The 18,534-nt window shown below is 36.9% G+C and overlaps 1 protein-coding gene across 1 annotated transcript in view; it reads right to left on the bottom strand.

Moving 5' to 3' along the window:
* AHR (aryl hydrocarbon receptor) overlaps positions 1-15,109 on the bottom strand; it is a 52,324-nt gene extending 37,215 nt beyond the window's left edge. The window contains exons 1-2 of the mRNA XM_036120253.2: positions 14,384-15,109; positions 3,192-3,379 (exon numbers count right to left, since the gene is read on the bottom strand). Coding sequence (XP_035976146.1) covers positions 3,192-3,379; positions 14,384-14,448 — 253 coding nt within the window. The 5' untranslated portion in view covers positions 14,449-15,109. The remainder of the gene's footprint in view (positions 1-3,191; positions 3,380-14,383) is intronic.
* Between the last annotated feature and the right edge of the window lie 3,425 nt (positions 15,110-18,534).

Here is an 18,534-nt window from a genome sequence, read left to right as displayed (position 1 = left end):
TATATAGTACTTTTAAGTGCGTTAGAAAAACTAAAGCATTATAATATAAAAATGAAAATTTTATAATGATTACTTCATCTGTGGCATACACAGAGTACAAAGTGAAAAATAATTCCTTGAAAATTCTCTTTATTGTCTAGAATATATACAGGTCAAGAGTTTTCAAGGATTAAACAGCCGAAGATTCTCTCAATTATTTCTTCAGTTCAAACCACAACTAGTATCTAACAAAACTTCAAATCTTCTTACTTCCCTTGAAAATGCTCCCTAAGTACTGCATTAATAATACTGAATAGGTACATTTTTAAAGGATTTCTCATACTATATTTGTCACAGTTGCTGAGACACTATTAGAACTATAGAGAGCAGGAATCTTTTCCTCCCTCTTTTTCTTTTTTTGTGAATTCAGCACCTGCACTGTGTTTAGAATAAAGTGCAATCTTGAATTACAAGATTTATCATAAAATAATTTTAATCTAATACTGTCAAAGAAACTGCTTCTAACTTTACCATAACTGAAAAATAACTAAGTCCTGTTCAAATACTTCAAAGTTATATTTCAGAATGTTCTGATTACTTAGAAAGGGATAAATAATAGTGTACTTAAATCTTAAGTGCTCTTTTCAGACAATCGTAGCAGTAGTCATGGCTCCAGAGTTTAAGAAGATCCACCCAACCTGGATTATTTAAACTTGCAATAAATAGATGTATTTTCTTGGAAAAATATCTATTGTTACAGTAAAACTTGAGTTTCCTTTCTAACAAGATTGTATGATTACTCGTTTATATTGTTCTTTCCGCAGGAATTCACACACCCCCTGTTTGCATCCTGTTATTCACTTAGAGCTTCCCTTCACTTCGCTATACTGTTTCCCTAATAGCGGGAGAGTGGTTTTAACTGCACATAAAAGTCCTCGTCAGTCAACATGCTCCAAGTCTCCTCGTTTGCAGCACTTAGTATTTGTTCAGGTCTCAGGAATTACCTTGAAAAATTTATTGTCTCTGTCCTTTCAAAATTTCGCATTGCCTTCCTAGATCATGGAGGTCTGGAGAAGACTATGGGATCTTTTCTACTAATTATTTCCCTCACCTTCCACCTAATGCTGTTCCTGTATTGAACAACCTAAGAAACTACTTAGGGTATGCACTCCCACTGAAACCTAAGCAAAACATTTTTAGTGTTCCTAAAATTTTGTACATTTGGATTTGTCTTTCTGAAGGCAAAGAAAAAACAATTTTAAGTTATTCAGGCATAATCAAACCCAAGTTAAATCACTGCCTCCGACTCACCAAGGATGCATATGGAAAATACAGGTTCCTTGGTTCTACATAGAAACGACACAGAATCAGCATAAGAGGAACATGCCCTAGAATGTGCTAAATTTTCCCAGGGTCCATAGTCTCTCATGGTTCATCTCCCTCTCTGATTTCTCCCCCTTCAGATTTCCCTCCCTTCCCCTATGGAAGGTCAAGCAGTGAGCACTGCATGTGAACAAATGCTGAGGATTGGGACAGCATTCCACAAAGCCGGAGTGGCCTCAAGGTTACAGTCTACAATAGGGGCTCCCAAATGGCCACATGCATCTAACCCCACCACTCAACCAGAGTTTGATTCTGCAGGTCTAGGGTGGGGCCCAAGAGCTGGCATTTCTTACCAGTTACCAGGTGACACTATTGCCACTTGTTTGGGGACTACACTTTGAGAACCACAGATCAGAGGAAAGTCTTCAGGACTGCACTATATAAATGAGTCCTAGAAAAGAGAAGTAACTGAGATATGGTTAGGAAAAACAACATAGGGCATCTAGAAACTGGGTTTCTAGTTCCAGCTCTATCACAAAATGACTGTTTAGTTGATAAACATACACACACACCACTGAATACCACATAACCCATCTCTAAGATGAAGGATCTGGTGTAGATGAAAACTGAAAACTCAAAGACTTGATAGATCAGAAAAAATTTAAGTGTCACTCTGAACCCTGAACCATATAATCTTCCCTGAAATGATCATCCTCATATCAATGTATATTGCCCAAATCACAACTGTTAAACGACATAGCTTTTACCCAAGATAAAGAACATACACAGCAAGCAAAGAAAAAAAAATGCCCAGACTAAACAATCAAACCATTTAAATATAAACCTAAAGGGAAATAACTGTTTTGCGAAATTCTAAACACAAATGATAAATTCAAGTATCTATAAATATGTCTAGGGCAGCAGTTATCAGCATCATCTGAGAGCTTGTTAGAAATGCAAAATTTCCGGCTACCACCTAAACCTACTGAATAAGAACCTTCATCTTAACAAGATCCCTATGTGATTTGTAAGCACCTTAAAGTTTGAGTAGCACTGACATAGGCCACTGAGGTTTTATCATTAATTCTTTATGGCTGTTTGTAAAATAACATGATATATTTAAAAGACTGAACATTTCCGGAAAAAAAAATCTATTTCTGACATATAAACAGATAAAAGAAGAAACTGAGTAATTATTTCACATGAGAAGATACATTGAAACATTATCTTCAAACAAAAACCTCCATTTAAAATACTTTATTACTATGAAATGAAACATTATCTTCAAACAAAAACTTCCATTTAAAATACTTTATTACTATGAAATAACATATGGTTAAAAGATAACATCACCTAACTCAAATCACTAACTTCAGGGCTGAGTAAAACAAGGTACAGGGATGCTAAGTGGTTTGGTTAAAATCGAATAGTTTGTCATGGCACAATGGAGAGTGAAATCCAATGCTACTGACTCCTACAATAAAATACCCTTTCTGGTAGAAAAAAAATTTAAGTACATTTTCCTGGAGTAAATTACACAGTTAACATAAAGTAGAAGTGTACATAATTTTTAAAGAATGAAATATCTACACAATCATATTGAAGGAAATCAGCAAAAATATGTTATAGTATACGTGTTTTATTCCATTAAAAAAAAGAGAAAGAAACTTTCGAATTTCGAAATCGAATTGGAAGAAGTAGAACTGGAAACTGACTACTTAATATGGGCATAATGTTCAAAAAGACGATTTTCAAAGGATGACACCACATGTCATTTAAGTGGCAGCATCTTTTTGATGACTGAATCTAGAACATTAGTTTTTAGAAATACCAAAAGTTTGGCTTTGTTACTTAAATTTTACTATACATTAATAAGCGAAACTTCTTACCATCAAAGAAGCTCTTGGCTCTTAGGTAACTGACACTGAGCCTAAGAACTGAAAGTTTGTCCAGCTTATTAATAACATCTTGTGGAAAAGGCAGCAGACTAGCCAAACGGTCCAACTCTGTATTAAGTCGGTCTCTATGTCGCTTGGAAGGATTTGACTTGATTCCTTCAGCTGGGATTGGCTTGACACTGAAAAACAAACAAAATACCACAAAATACTTTAAAATACATAAAGCAAAAATTTTATTGCATTGTAGCTCCTCAAATATTTCTCTAATAAAACAAACACTTAAAATCTACTTCAAGTTAACATAAATCCTTTCAAAATGCTCCTTTTGTATCTTAATTAAGAAAAACAAGGGAGTGGGTAAAATTCTTCATCATGTTTTACTAAAAGCTTATGGACCCATCTTAAGAAAATGCTGAGTACATCTTATGTACCTCTTACTTCCTTTACTTCATACATTTGTGGTATCATGATTCCCAATAACAAATCCTAGTGGATTTTTCTTCAAACCCAGCCATTGTTAGGGAAAGGAAAAAAAAAAAAGAAATTGCAATAAATAATGTGAAAATTATGCTTCTTTTGCTATCTTCTACAAGAAGCATCTTGGAATCATTTATGATGTAGATAGATAAGAGCTACCCTAAATAAAAAGCTTATCTTTATCACCCCCAGCTTCCTCTAGTTAACACTTTCATCCTGTCAGTGGCAAGGTATTCAAAGCCCTTCTGGTACCTCCAGATGATCGTTCAGCATCTAATGGGGTCCTCCAATATTAAAAAAAAAAAAAAGAAGAAAAAAGACTTTGGTTATTTATACTTGGTGATTGACAGATACCAGAGGTTAACTGTGATTACTGGCAAATTTTGCTTTTAGGAACAGTCAATAATTCTACTTAATTATTAGCTTTCATAGTTAATGTCTCAATTAGAAAATTCAATGAAACCCCAACATTTAGCATGATTTTCATATGAGAGAAAAGATATTTATGGTTAGGAGTAGAACTTGAGCTTAGAAATGAGAAACTGGTAACTTCACACAAAGGATTTTCACAGCAGAAATCCATTATTTAAAGTGAATTTACAGATCACCAGACACCCCATAATGAAATATAGAGAAGATATTATAAAGCAAAGTAGGCCATGCTTCTGTACCTTTCCATTTGCCAGAAAAATAAAAACTTATGCAGAGTATTCTTAAAACAAAGAGTCCCCCCCCAATTTTACTGAGAAGACAAAGACATTTTTGACAATTCAAATTATAGTATCTTAAAAGTAGAAATTGGCTTGAGTATAGTGCTATTAATTTGATTTAATCAAAATATTTCTAGATACTTCGTTTTCAATGTTATATGTGGAGAAGTAATACTTTTATAAAAATTAACAAGTCAATATAAAATTTAAATGTTTATATATTGTCCCTAACAAGTAATTTCTAAAACTTGTCTATTTCTATTTTTATTACAGTTCATGTTATTTTTACAAAAATAAGAGTTAATAAATTGGTAAAGTATATGGCGTATATACAAAACAAATCAGGTACTTTCTCCAGACTGTTTGTATAACTGCATACTTAACAGAAATTGGTGACTATTTCTCTAGCTCTTTTCCCCTAATCATACTGCATTTATAATCAAATTCATCTTAAATTTCTTCAATTAATCAACTGAATTCAAATATTACCTATAATGCATGCCTACCTCATTGAATAATTCTCTACTGATTAATCACTTGTTAATACAAATATTTACTTGCACTTATCATGTCCTGGGTAGTCTAGGAAAACATTCTTCTCCTACATATTCAATAGTGTTATAGGAGCAAAGTATGTGAGCAAAGGTCTGAAAAAAGATTTTTATAGATAAGGTGGTATCTGAGATGGGTCTTTTAAGATGAAGGGGATTTCAGGAGGAGGCAGGACTGAGAAACAATGAACTGTGGTAAGTCCCCTGTGTGGAGTGGGAAGCATAGAGAAAAAGAGAGAGAAGCGGGAAGCTGGTTAGGCCACATTCTTGCAACAAACAGTGACCGCCTACCATGGGCCAATCACAGACGACTCGGCAGTGAACAATACATACTGAAGTTCCTGTTCTCATGAAGCTTACATTTCAGTGGGAAGACATATAAATAAATAAATGAGTGAATAAACGTAAGGCTCTGGGGGCTGGTAAGTGTTAAGAAGAAAAATAATAAGCAAGATAAGGAACTAAGGAGTGACAAAGGTGCTGGTTTTGATAGCCAGGAAGGGTCTCTGATGTTATGTTTCAGCACTGACCTAAATACGACAGAAGAGTGAGCCATGCGGGTGTCTGAGGAAAAAAATGTTAAGACGAAGGAAACAGTATATTTCCCCACAGAAATGGTATAAAGTTAGGCTTCGGTATGTGGGAGTCATCTTTCCGCTGGGATTTACACGACCAGTCTTGTGTTTTACTAAGCTGACTCTGGCTATGGAGAGGATGAAATGTAGGGCAGCTCTCACTGAACCTAGCACTTCTTTCTGAAATACAAATCTATGTCACTCCTCTGACTCAAACCTTTCAGTGGCTCTGCACAGTCCATGTTCCTTAACCTAGCAAGCAAAATGCTTCAGGATCTTTTATGACCCCCTAACTGTTCCTCTGGCCTCATTCCTCCAACCAAACCCTTCCCTGTCCATTATACTCCAAAGGGAAGAAATTACTTCGTTACCAATATATACTTTGTTGCTTTCATACATGTTACTCTCCAGAATCCTCCTGTTCTGTTGCATCAGCTTCAAAGCCCAGCTCAATTAGATCCCTTTTCTAAAGTCCTCCCTGCCCTACTCACAATGGATTCCTCCTCTACTACTTCTGTACCTTATGCATCGTATGCAAATGTCTTATACAACCATTCCATTAAGGAATATCCTGTGCAGATAGCATTTCTAATAAGTTGAAACTGAAATCTTGCACTCTTGGTAGCTTTCCAGTAATGATTATAAAACATCGGGGAGAAGACAGTAACACAAACACTGAGGCAAGACTAACTCATAGGACACCGAGAAATAACAGTCACGGTAGGAAAAAGAGCACTCAAGATATTCCTCCATGTGGTACTGCTGCCTATTTTGTGCTGGCTCCCAGCAGTACTCAACCCTGAGCGACAGCAAACCATTTCTTTGCACAACGTCAAACTGCCCACAGCTCTCATGTGTTATTATGCACATTATGGGAGATTTAGCATGAGATCAAATTTCCTAAGTTACATAACCGGTATTACATATACTTGTTTGTTGCTCTTATTACTATGTAACTTTGATCATTTTTGTATCTCTGTTGCTCAGCATAGTACTTGACAAAGAGGGGACTTTCAATTAACGTTTGTTGATCAGAAATGTTCAGAAAAAAAGTTATCAGAGCCTGACCAAAGGCAGTCATAGTACACATAGTAAGTCTTGGCATGATATGTTTAAACATAGCACTTTGTGCCTATCACCAAGTTTGCTATATACCAAGACTCAAATGTTTGCTGATGGGACACAGGAAGTATGGAAGAGGAAAACACTGAGTGAGGGAGAGGTTGCTAATGACTGAAATTTGTAGCTTGAGGTAGCAACTCTATTTCCTAATAGATGGTACATCAAACAAAGAGAAAGACACTTGAGGACAGACCTTGATGATAGCAAATTTAGGTATAAGGTTGAGGATAAGGCACAGGCAAAGACAACAGAGGAGGAATTATAAGAAGACAGGAAAAGAACCAGGGCAGAATATTTTAAAGGTTACAGAACAAAATCAAATGCACAGAAAAATTAAGTAAGATCAGAGCTGAGAAGTATCCACTTGGAATGGCATTTCAAATCCACTGTTAAAGCTAAAGTAACAGACATGACATGCTTTTTCACAGATTTTTTAAGAAATATTCAGAACTATTTTGTGAAAATATTTCATCCTTATCTATACATTTTAAAGATGCACATAATAAATACAGAGTAAACATACATCAATTATACTCAACTTGGGTTATGCTAGTACTTTTACTTTTTTTTGCCTTTAAATCTATGCCAAAATATACTGCCAACCATCTATTTAAATGAAAAGCCACATCTGAAATATAAACAAACATCCCTGTAAGATTAGATTTGGGAGATCTGAAGTTAGATAGCTCTTGAAATAGAGAGACCACTGATGTTGATAAAGCAAAGGAGCAATTTATTGTTTTTTTTAAACCTTACCTCAGAAACCTTGTCCCAACCTGCAAATCAAAATTGTTGTGAAATCAAGACTCTAGCTGACTCCCTGCCATGCTTCGGTTTTAGAAGCCCTGCATGCTGTAAGTACTGTTGTTAATAAGCCCAGCAGCATGTCCAATGCCAGTAGGAGCACTATCTTTTTTTAAATTTTGTTTTGTTTTGTTATGTTAATCACCATACATTACATCATTAGTTTTTGATGTGTAGTGATCCACGATCCATTGTTTTCATATAACACCCAGTGCTCCATGCAGTACGTACCCTCCTTAATACCCATCACCAGGCTCACCCATCCCCCCACCCCCTCCCCTCTGAAACCCTCAGTTTATGAGCACTATCTTTAAAGCCTTTTTCATAGAATGTCTTAGAGGCATCACTTGTGCCCAGTGTTGAAAGCAAAGTTAAAATTTTAACCTGGTTTAGTCATAAAAATTACCTTAACTGTAAATGTTCGTTTTTATATGACATTTATCATAAAACCTCAAACGACATGCAAAGATATAGTTTCAGTAATCCTACGAGATTAAAGCAACATTTTCTAACAGAGATTACCTATCGCAGTACTGAGTCTGCTCTATCAGCGTTTTCCTCTCAGTGATTTAATCTACTCCCAAATGTTTCATTCCACTTACTAATAAATTGTTTATCTTTACTTCCAGTGCCTGTACCTGAATGTCCTCTCATTCCTATTTTCCTTCTTTCCATGTGATATGGTACTACTCTTCACTCTAGCCAACAGCTAGAAAATTGAAATATTCTTCAATAAATCTCTGTAGCGTAGTGACTATACTCAAGCCATTCATTCATCATTTCTATCCATGGCTTCAGTGTGTACTTATTTATCTCTGAATGTAAATGTTGAATGTGTAAAGTCACAAATTGTAGGATTAATGTAATGTTGGAGAGGTTATTTGTAACACAAATGAAGTCAAATTTCATTGGCAGGCTGAATACAGGTGAATATTTTACTTCCCTAGATAAGGGGAAAAACATCTATAAAAACTTCAGACAATTCTACCTAGAAGCCACTTTTAATGAGTCAGATTTCTTCAATCACTCTCTTGCTGTCACTCTATAGCTGTGATAAGTCCTTTCTTCTTCTTTTTGCTATACGGAGGGAGAGGCAATAAGGTACAGTTTACAGTCTCTAGGACTTTAAAGGTGAAAACCTTTAACATGAAATATGCCCTAGAAATCACTGTTACTTCCAAAACCCTGAAAAAAGTCATTAAAAATATTCCCCTTTACCTCTTCTTCTATTAATACACTTTTTAAAAATTTCCCTTGGAACCCACATAAAATGTATCTACCATACCAAAATCACTAAAATGAAAATTTTAAGTGGTAGTCAATTGTTAAATTAGTAAATAATGCTCAAATACCTGTGTGCATGATACTAGGAAGATCTTGTTGCTACAAGGGCAAATAAAAGACTGACTTAACCTTAAAGAACGTATCTTTTTTACCAGGAGGAGATGCATTGTAACAAGGCAAAATCAAACACACTATATCAGACAATAATCCAGTTGCCATAAAAGTGATGCCCAAGAGTTGAGGAAAGTAAGAGCAGGCAGAGTAATGAGGTCAGGTTTCATGAAGATGTAACATGTAAATCAGATTTTAAAAGACATGTAAGTCACTTCCAGTTTCATGACTGCAGAGCACATAGCCCTCTACAAAGACCCTTCTCTTCAAATAAGTCATGCCAGACAAGGAAAACAAGAGACAGAAACAGTCTGTCTCCAATAAACTTAAGAGAGAGCTAAACCCAGATAATAATAAGATGAAAAATAGGTAGAAGCAAAATCAATGATAACACAGAACAGGGAGAAGGAAAATGTAATCATAGCATATTACTTAGCTCAGCAGTAAACAATATTTACAGTTAAAAAATAATCAAACACCAAAAGTGTATTTAATCTAAAATAGTGATAAAATTATACTGGGAGGGTGAAGAAAGGTGAGGGTGAAGAAGAGATGAAAAAACACTAATAACTATCACAATAAAACAGATAATATCTAATATGCTAAATAGAAGAAAGCATTATACACAAATTATTGACTTTCTTAACCGTGCATGTGTTATTTAATAGGAATACTTTTCCAAAAAAATTCAATCAAAAAAGGGGAAAAAAAGCCAACAAACAACTGAAAAATATAAGACAAAGCAAAACAATATGTAAAGGATACCTCAAGAAGAAAAATCTGCAGATACACTATTACTACTTCTAGGACTACAACAACACACACATACACACTCACAATCCCAACACTGATGTTCAATTACCTACCCCTCCTCTCTCTTTTGCCTATGCAACTGGCAATTCACATTTTAAAGCAAAAATGCAAGAACACAGGCACTCTCACATACTACCAATAGGAATAAATTTTCTGTAGAGTAATTTAACGCCATGTTTCAGAGCATAATATTTGGCTCCACCTTGAAAGTATACATACATACCTCTGGACTTCCAAATTCCACTTACAGGAATTCTTCCTAAGGAAACAACTAAGATTTGCATAGAATCTCATGTATCTCAAGGGTGTTCTCTGAAATACTAGATAAGAGTATTAAAAGGTTGGAAATAACAGAATTTACCCCCCAAAATAAAAACAGTTAAATAGATTATGGCATATTCACATAATGGAATACTATGCAGCCACTGAAAACAATATTTTAAAGGAAGGGAGGGAGGTAGTAAATCAGGAAGATTGTAGGAAAAGACTAAGAGGAAAGAGCATGAATGCAAGTGTGGAGTTAAACATAAGTCTGGGAAATGGTAAATCATTTACTTCAGAACACTATTTAAGTAGAAACAGTGGACATTCAGAAAATCCCTAAAATAGAGGTGTACCATATGTATCACTAAACTTATTCACCTGAGCAATATTGTGAAGTTGTTAATATAAGATTTGGAGCCATGAGACCTGAAATCTAATACTCAAACTCCGGTTTTTCATTTACTACCTGACAATGCTGAGTCTGAACCTCAGATCTCCATCTATAAAACATAATAATACCTTTCATACTAACATTATACAAATAAAATAAAATGATGTATATAAAACACTGTGCACACAAATATCACAGTAAGTACTAACAAACAGTAGCTTTTTGATAATTAAACCACTGTGCAAAAAAAAAAATCCATTTTAAAAGAAGTGTGGTAGTAGGAAGACACTACTGTTAGAGATTTGCAGGGTATTTATTTCTAAGCAACTGTCCTAATTATATACAATGCTAAGCACGTACTATGTAAGTTTGTCAGTGGAGTAGCACATTTCAGCCCTAACCATACTGAGAACATAATCATATACTGCCTCTTACAGGAGAACTGATTGTTCTGTGATAATGTGAGCTACAATTATTTAAAGAATAGACTTTCTGTTTCTGTTTCATTTATATCATTAACAACCTTTACAGTTTATAAAAAGCTTTTGTTCTGTTAATTTTAGTTGTGAAAGTGGCAGAGTAGCTGTTGACTGTCCTGCTTTATTGGTCAATCACTTGCTCAGATCTACAAAAGCAAAGAAGCCAGACCTCATCCCTTAGCTTAGACCTAATGCTCTTTCAATTCATTTCTCACTTTTCCCTCTTTTTGCCATTTATTTTTCATAAATGCTGATAACTGAACACTTTCACTTACTCATTTCATAGTTCCAATATGCAAGAGTCTTTACAGTCACTACGTACAAACTAAGTTAAACTACTGAAAGAAAAATGATGGTGAAGCAATAATTATGTAATTCAAAAGTCTTATCCTTTTATTTTAAAAGCTATTTAGAATGGTATCATAGTACATTTACATAAAACATTTTTAGTAAAACAATACATAATTTTATTCTACTAGTATTATATAAATGAGGTTCACCGGACTTAAATAGAGCAGCAATTTAGCAAATATAGCAAGAAACACCATTCTTTTATATTATATAACATTATTAGTATGTTAATAAAGGAAACAGGATCATCTAAAACTGAGAAGTTATTACCAGTTCTGACATTTCATGATGGCTATCTTGACCACCATTACTGTGATTATCATTTTTAAGCGTAGATATTATTTACTCAACACCTATTACTTACCAACAATCAGTAATAATTTTCTGGAAATATAGTAAATCGAAGTACCACTAAAACTTTCTCTGTAGTAATAAAATTTTAAAAACTATAAAAATATATACAAAGTTAATATCATTAGGAAAAAAGATTCTGTTTAATTCAGTAGTGTGCTTTTCACCTACCTTCATGAGACAAATTAAGCAAATTAAGCAAAGTTAAGCAAATGAAAATACTTTCACCTCCAAAGAAAATAAAACAGGAACAAAATTTAAGTTAAAAAAAAAAACCGTCTTCCAAGCAGGGTTATTATATATACAGCAACACCTTAAGGAAAGTTACAAAAGAATCCATTGTTAAGGGTATCTTTTGAAAATTCCTTTAGGAACATGGATCTGGTGCAAGGTTGGTTCGGACGCTTTAATTTCCTAACTTAATTACTCCAAAAAGAAAGGAAATATTTACTGAGCATCTACTATGTACAAGATACTTTAGTGGGATTAAATTTAACACTTTTAAGTTGTATTTCCTACCAGTTAGATAATTTTCAATGTTAGACTTGCCACTAGGGGGAGTTTATCTTGTTTAATAAATTTGATTGAAGATGGACTGGAAGAGCTTTAGGTTAAAGTTATCACCTACTTGATTCCAAAATTTTATGGAACTGTATATTAAAATGTCTTAGTAACAGTCCTATAATTACAATAGAACATTTTTTCTTTAAAATAAAATGACTCTCACTTAAGGGATTAAAATTAAATAGATCTCAATAGCATTTTCAGCTCAGACTGGATGTATTTTTCTGACAATGCTGGCATATTTTAGACCTCACTAGCTAAAACTAGTAACTAAAAATTCATATTAAACTTAATATTAGGTCTAATGGCCACATTCCTAAAATGAACTTTGATTAGCTGCATTATAAAGTAAACCATTTTTCATTCAGGTAAAAACTTATAATCAAAATCACATGATTCTGTAAATGCCAGTACTAGGCTTTTCTTAGGGAGCAATGTAATGACATTTTAAGGTATTTACATGACGAGAAGTAATGCATGATGCTCAACAAAGATCTGATAAACATCTATCCTAACCAGAATAAAATGAAGGTGAATGTGGAAAATGCTTTAATTATACTATGAGAGATTATTAAATACAAATATACTAAAAAGTTTTAGGAAGTATATTAAAATGCTAAGATAAAATAATGAAAGGTACATCTTATATAAATAAAAAATGTAATATATTTAAAGGGAAGATCTTTAGTAAAATGTTAATTAAAGCCAAAGTTGTTAAACTTTATAATGAATACAATACTAAGGCTTTTGATTTTTTTAAAAAAAAGTCATCTAGATCCTTTGTTACAACAATTACTAAAATCTAAAAATTCATCAGGGAGATGTTTAAGTTTTCTAACCATACACACAAAACCCATGATATCTCTATTTTATATTATGCTACGTGTATTGTTGTATTAATAAATACATAGAACAGGCAATTGGGATACCTCTCAGTTTTAAATAACCATCAAGGACAAGGTTAAGTCAAGCAAATACATTTTTATATAAGAAACCACTCCACGAAATGCATGTCACAGAACTGCCAAGACAGAAAACTGCTGACTAGACAGTATTCCTAATGTCAGCCACACTGCAGGATAAGACTTCCAAATTTTAATCAGTATATTTGTAAGTTAATACCCTCTGTTAATGCCAACTCTAAATCTGAAGAACTACGACAAGTGAAATTCCAAAAGGAAATTAAAACTCCAGAATAATGAAACATAATGAAAATAATGAAAAATCCAGTTAGTGGTTCCAAACCCAAATTTTAAACTGTTATTTTTCTGATCTGGATTAATGACCTAAATTAAGTTTTAAGCAAAATGCACAGTTCTAATTTGTGCTGAGTAAACGTTTGTGTTCTTAAAATGGTTTATGAAAATTTGAAAAATGTTAAATAACTCAAAGATCATCATTAGTAATAAACACATGAGTACAGCCAACTCACAGCAGTCAATCTGTGTCAAGCACAGATTTTTTTTTCTGAAACATTATTTTGAAGTATATACCATCTTACACAAATATCTCACCAAAACAAACAAAATACCTAAGTTTCTAGTCACTCTATTAGAACTGACAAAACTTTGAAGTAGGGGGAAAAGGTAATTAAAGAAAGATGCTAAGAATGCAAACGTCTGTTTCAATAATTCCAGCTTCAAATCTTTCAATTCACAGACCCCAAAACCACCTCAAAAGTGTAAGAAAGTTCCCCAAAAGGGTGGCTTAACATACAAATCCCCCATTGTACCCTGTCCACCACACTCATTCATCCCCGCTACCACCTCTCTATATTTTACCTATATGAACACGTTGAGCGCTACAAAATTACTGCCAAGTAAGTAAATAGGAGCGCAGCCGAAAGCCGGTTGCAGGGACCAAAAAATAACTTCACAGGAACTCAGAGCCTTTCTTGCAGACGGCACGTGTTTAGCTCTTTAAAACATCTGGCCCTACCAAGGAATGAGAATAATAACTGTCCTTTAACCTAACCCATGAGGATATTAAAAGTGGAAGGGGATTTCAAGGCGGTTTTACGTTAACTAATCCACCAGCCCCATAGGGCAGGCTAGACCTGTCAACAACCTAAGACCACAGACAAGAGAACAGAGGTGCAGAAGGATGGGGGTGCGAGAGGGTGCCTGTGCGCCGGGGACTGGGAGGGGGAGGACGCAATTTTTTAAATGCAATAATTAAAAATGGAAAAATCCAAGGCCTGGGTCTCTCCACTGGCCTCCAAATCTCGATTCCACAGGCTGTGTCGGGAATGAACCTAATCTCTGGACGGCGAGGATTTGGGGGCAGGGTAGGGCCACCTCCCGCACCCGAGCAGGGGACGCGCTCCGGACACTCACGTTTTCTGCACCGGCTTCCGCCGCTTGCGACTGGCGTAGGTGATGTGGGAGCTGCTACTGTTCATGGTGCCCAGCGGCGGCGGCTCCTCCCCGGGAGCGGGCGCAGACTGCCCGGTGCCCGGGACCCAGCAGCGACCGGGACGACCGCAGCGGCAGGCGCCGGCTTCCACGAACACACGCCCGCTCCACCTGCGTCCTCCCCGGGCGGTGGCGAAGCCGCTGCGCGCCCCGAGCCGGGGCTCCTGCAGCCTCACGCGTCCAGGTGCGCTGCCCCGGCCCCGAACTGAGGGGCGAGGGGCGGAGACCCGTGAGCGAAGCGGCGCAGGTGCCGTCTACACCGGCGGAGGCGGCGCAGCGCTGTCCGCAGGTGAGGCGGCCCGCGTGGAGGAGGAGCCTGGGCTGCCTGTTTGGAATCCTGGCCTGGGTCGCGCGCTGTGGCGCCGCGCCCCGTGACCGTCGCCTCGGCCCCTTGGGTAAGGGAGGCGCCGCCGCGCTGCTCCTGGGGCTTCCCCTATCCCGGGTGCTTCCCGGCTGCAGAACTCGGACTCCGGCCGCACTCGGACTCCGGCCGCACCAGCTTCCGCTCGGCTACGCGGCTGCCTCTGGTCTGAGACAGTGGTCCTGGTCACGTTCTCCGGACCGAGCGTCGAGTGGACTCTCCCTGCGATGCCTCTCGCCGTGCCACACACCGGCTGAAGAGCAGAAGCTCCCCCGACCCCTCTCCGGCTCCGCCCAGCACATCGTAGCCCCGCCCCGTCCTACTTGGCCCCGCCCCTCCATTCCATTCCCTCGAGGGCCCCACCCTCCCCGCGCGTGATGACGGAAGACGTAACGACGCGCCCTCCCCCGCCTTCCCTGCCAGTAGCCATCTTCTTGAGGTCAAGGGGAGGATTCTGTGGAAACATTTCCAGTCCAGAAAAGAGGTGTGACGACAGATTACGTAGTAGACAAACTCTTTGTAGCTAGAGTAGCTCAAGGACAGACATGCCAAATAGCTTAACTACACCTATGTGAGAGTGACTCAGCTAACTTTTGGCTAAGAATTATAGTAAGCTGGCAGATAACCAATGGGACTCTAAATTTAATTTTCCTAGAGGGGAAGGCTTCATTCAGGAGGCCACATATGAGTTGAACTTGAAGGCCAAGAGTTTTCTTGGCCTTTTTTTTTTTTGTCTCCATCCTAGATGATATAATATCTATTCCCCAGCCAGAATAACTTCGTTACTCTATAGTCAGATTTCAGTGGGATGGAAAGGAAGCAAGGAAGAGGGAAATCACAGAGCATTTGCAGATAAGTAGTCTGGTATGATTGGAGAGAAGAGCTGGAAGTGAAGTTCAGGAATTCTAGGATCAAATCACAAACACTTTTGATGAAGAGTCTAGATTTTATCGTGTAGTCGATGGAAGCGTTTTAAAGGTATTCAGCAGGAAAGTGACAGTGTGGTGTCTCGGAAAAGTCACTCTGGGAGGAAAGTGCAAACTGGATTACAGGAGAGTAAGCTTGGTGCAGGGAGAGTAGTAAGAGTTGTTAAAATAGTCCAGGTCAAAGTTCAGGGAAGTGGCAGTAGGACAGAGAGAATAAAGAACAAATAGATGAAACATCTTCAACTCCCCTTCCACTTCTATCTAATTATTACAGCAAATGCTATTACATTTTATTCTTTGCAATATCCCTAATTCATCTCCCTCCACCTTATTCTTCAATAATTGCAGAAATAGAAACTCCAATGACATACTATTTGGGATTCTTAAACTGATATTATCTCTCCGTACATTAATTCATCAAGAGATATTTTGAGGGTAACAGGAATTTGTGTCAGGAATTGTGCTAGTACTGGGGAGATAATGGTAAACAAAACCAGAAATGTACCAAATGTCCAAGAATATTGTAATCTGTTAGGTAAATTTGATCTACTCATTAAGGCTTTCCCAAAAAATGGTAATTGAGTTGAGGTCTGAAGGAGAAACAGGGTTACCTAGGAGAAAATAGGGGAAGAGCATCCCAAGCCAGTGAAACAGTACAAGCAACATCCCTTTAGTGGGAAGGAAACAAGCTCGGGGCATCAGTGGTGAAATTTGTGTTTAAAAAATATCATTGTATCTCAGGTGTAGAACAGATTAAAGAGGGAGGAGCAGAGTGGAATGGATGGAGGTAATACTCCTAGGAAAGACTAGACTACCCTGGAGATGACAGTTATTGATACTACAGTGGAGATATTGGTGGAGATGAAGAAAATTGAATAGATTCCATAGATATTTGGGAAGTCTTGGAGGATAGAGTGGACATATGACAGTGAGGGAAGAGGATGTATCAGAAACTTAATAATAGTTTTCTGGACTATGTATCTGGCTATGTGATGTGGCATGTACTTTTGCGAAATTATTAATTTAGTGTGGATCTCTTATGTTTGAGGTACCTTTGAGACATCTAAGGGAAAATGTCAGGTAGGCCATAGAATATACAAGTCTGTAACTCAAAGAAGTCATATGAGCTGGAGACATAAATTTAGAAGTCATTTGCATTTAGCTGACAGAGTATGGAGATTTTAGGATACAAATATATGCTAGGAAAGAAGGACTAGGCCCCAAAGAATTTCAATATATAATATCTAATAGCTAAATAGAAGATGATGGACCTAAAAAACCAATTGTAAAAGAGTCACTTGAATGATAACAGGAAAATATGCCGATCATCATGTCATGGAGAACAAAGTGGAAAAATGTCAGGAGTGGTTCACAGTACTGAATGATGTTGATATGTTCACATAAGATGAGAACTGAAAATGTCTGTTGGCTTCTCAACATGGAGTCATTGGTGACTTTAGTGAACGTATGTCAGTAGTGAACATTATGTTGGTGGACACAGAACTGGATTCACGATGAAAAAATGGCATAAGAAGACAATTTTTTTTTTTTTTTTTTTAGGTTTGGCTGTGAAAGGGAAAGACCTAGTATGGTAGCTAGGAGGGGAGTAAAGGGTTAAATTGTGTGTGTGTGTGTGTGTGTGTGTGTGTGTGTGTGTGTGTGTGTACGTGCACATGTTTTAATGGGTGATAAACAATTGAGAGAGAGGAGATTGGGATTGACTGTGTAAGAAATACAAGGAGCAGTGAAGGAACAATAAATATTAAAAATAGTAAAGACAGAAAGGAATGAGTGCCACAGCAGAACAGGGGAATTAGGAGTATATAGTAGACTAGGTAATAGCAAAAATAGCTTCTCTAGTGCTTGACTCTTCATAGCAGTCCACAGCTTTATTAGGGAGTTATAAGAAAGGCAGACTCTCTGGCTGTCCTTACTGAGTCAGAATCTGAATTTAACAAGATCTTTCAGGTAACTCAAGTGTACATAAAGTTTGAGGAGCACTACTCCACAGAAGCTGGGGGAAAAGGAGGACAGTGGGTGAGATGTAGTAGGCTGGTAATTTTTTATCAGAAAGATGAGGGAGATGTGATGAGGTGGGTATTCTAGCAGGATCTACAAAGAAACCAGGTGTGTTTTGTGGTTGATGGTTTTTGTTTTAATTTTACAAGTCTAGGAAGTAAAAGTAATCTGGAAAATAGCAACAGGGAAGTAGGTGGACATCGACCCTATATCCTGGATGTGTGATGAGAGGCACCATTTGGGAGATGATAGCCTCAAGGAGAGCTAGCTTTCAGTTTAAGTCAAAAGAGGGACCAAGTTCCCAAAGATGACAGTGCACACAGGGGACTTTGATGTCTCTATCTTTCCTTCTCTTTTATTTCTTCATCTCTGTATTCCTGTCCATCACCATTCTATCTAAAATGTATAAAGTGTAAACAAATAGTTTCCTCCTAGGATAGGAACTTCAGGGGTAAAAAATGCATATTGAAACTTTATTTATTTATTGTGTAACTTAAAACTACTTTTAGAAAAGAGATATACAAAATGCACTAAATCCCATGAACCAATATTAATTTAGTGTTTTTACAAAATGTCTACCCTTTTTAAAGGTGTTAGTTGCTTGGTATAATCATTCTCTATCTGATTTTGTCCTACTTCCACACCCTAATTTTCTGCTTGACTTCAGGACTTTTTTTCATTATCCAGAAATCCTGTGATGCTATACATATCACAGTCTTAGTTTAGTAACTGATCTTTGTATAATAGATCATAAGAATAAGATTTTC

The sequence above is a fragment of the Halichoerus grypus genome, chromosome 12, assembly GCF_964656455.1.
Source record: "Halichoerus grypus chromosome 12, mHalGry1.hap1.1, whole genome shotgun sequence".
Taxonomy (NCBI): Eukaryota; Metazoa; Chordata; class Mammalia; order Carnivora; family Phocidae; genus Halichoerus; species Halichoerus grypus.
This window is presented reverse-complemented; position numbering and strand designations above follow the sequence as displayed.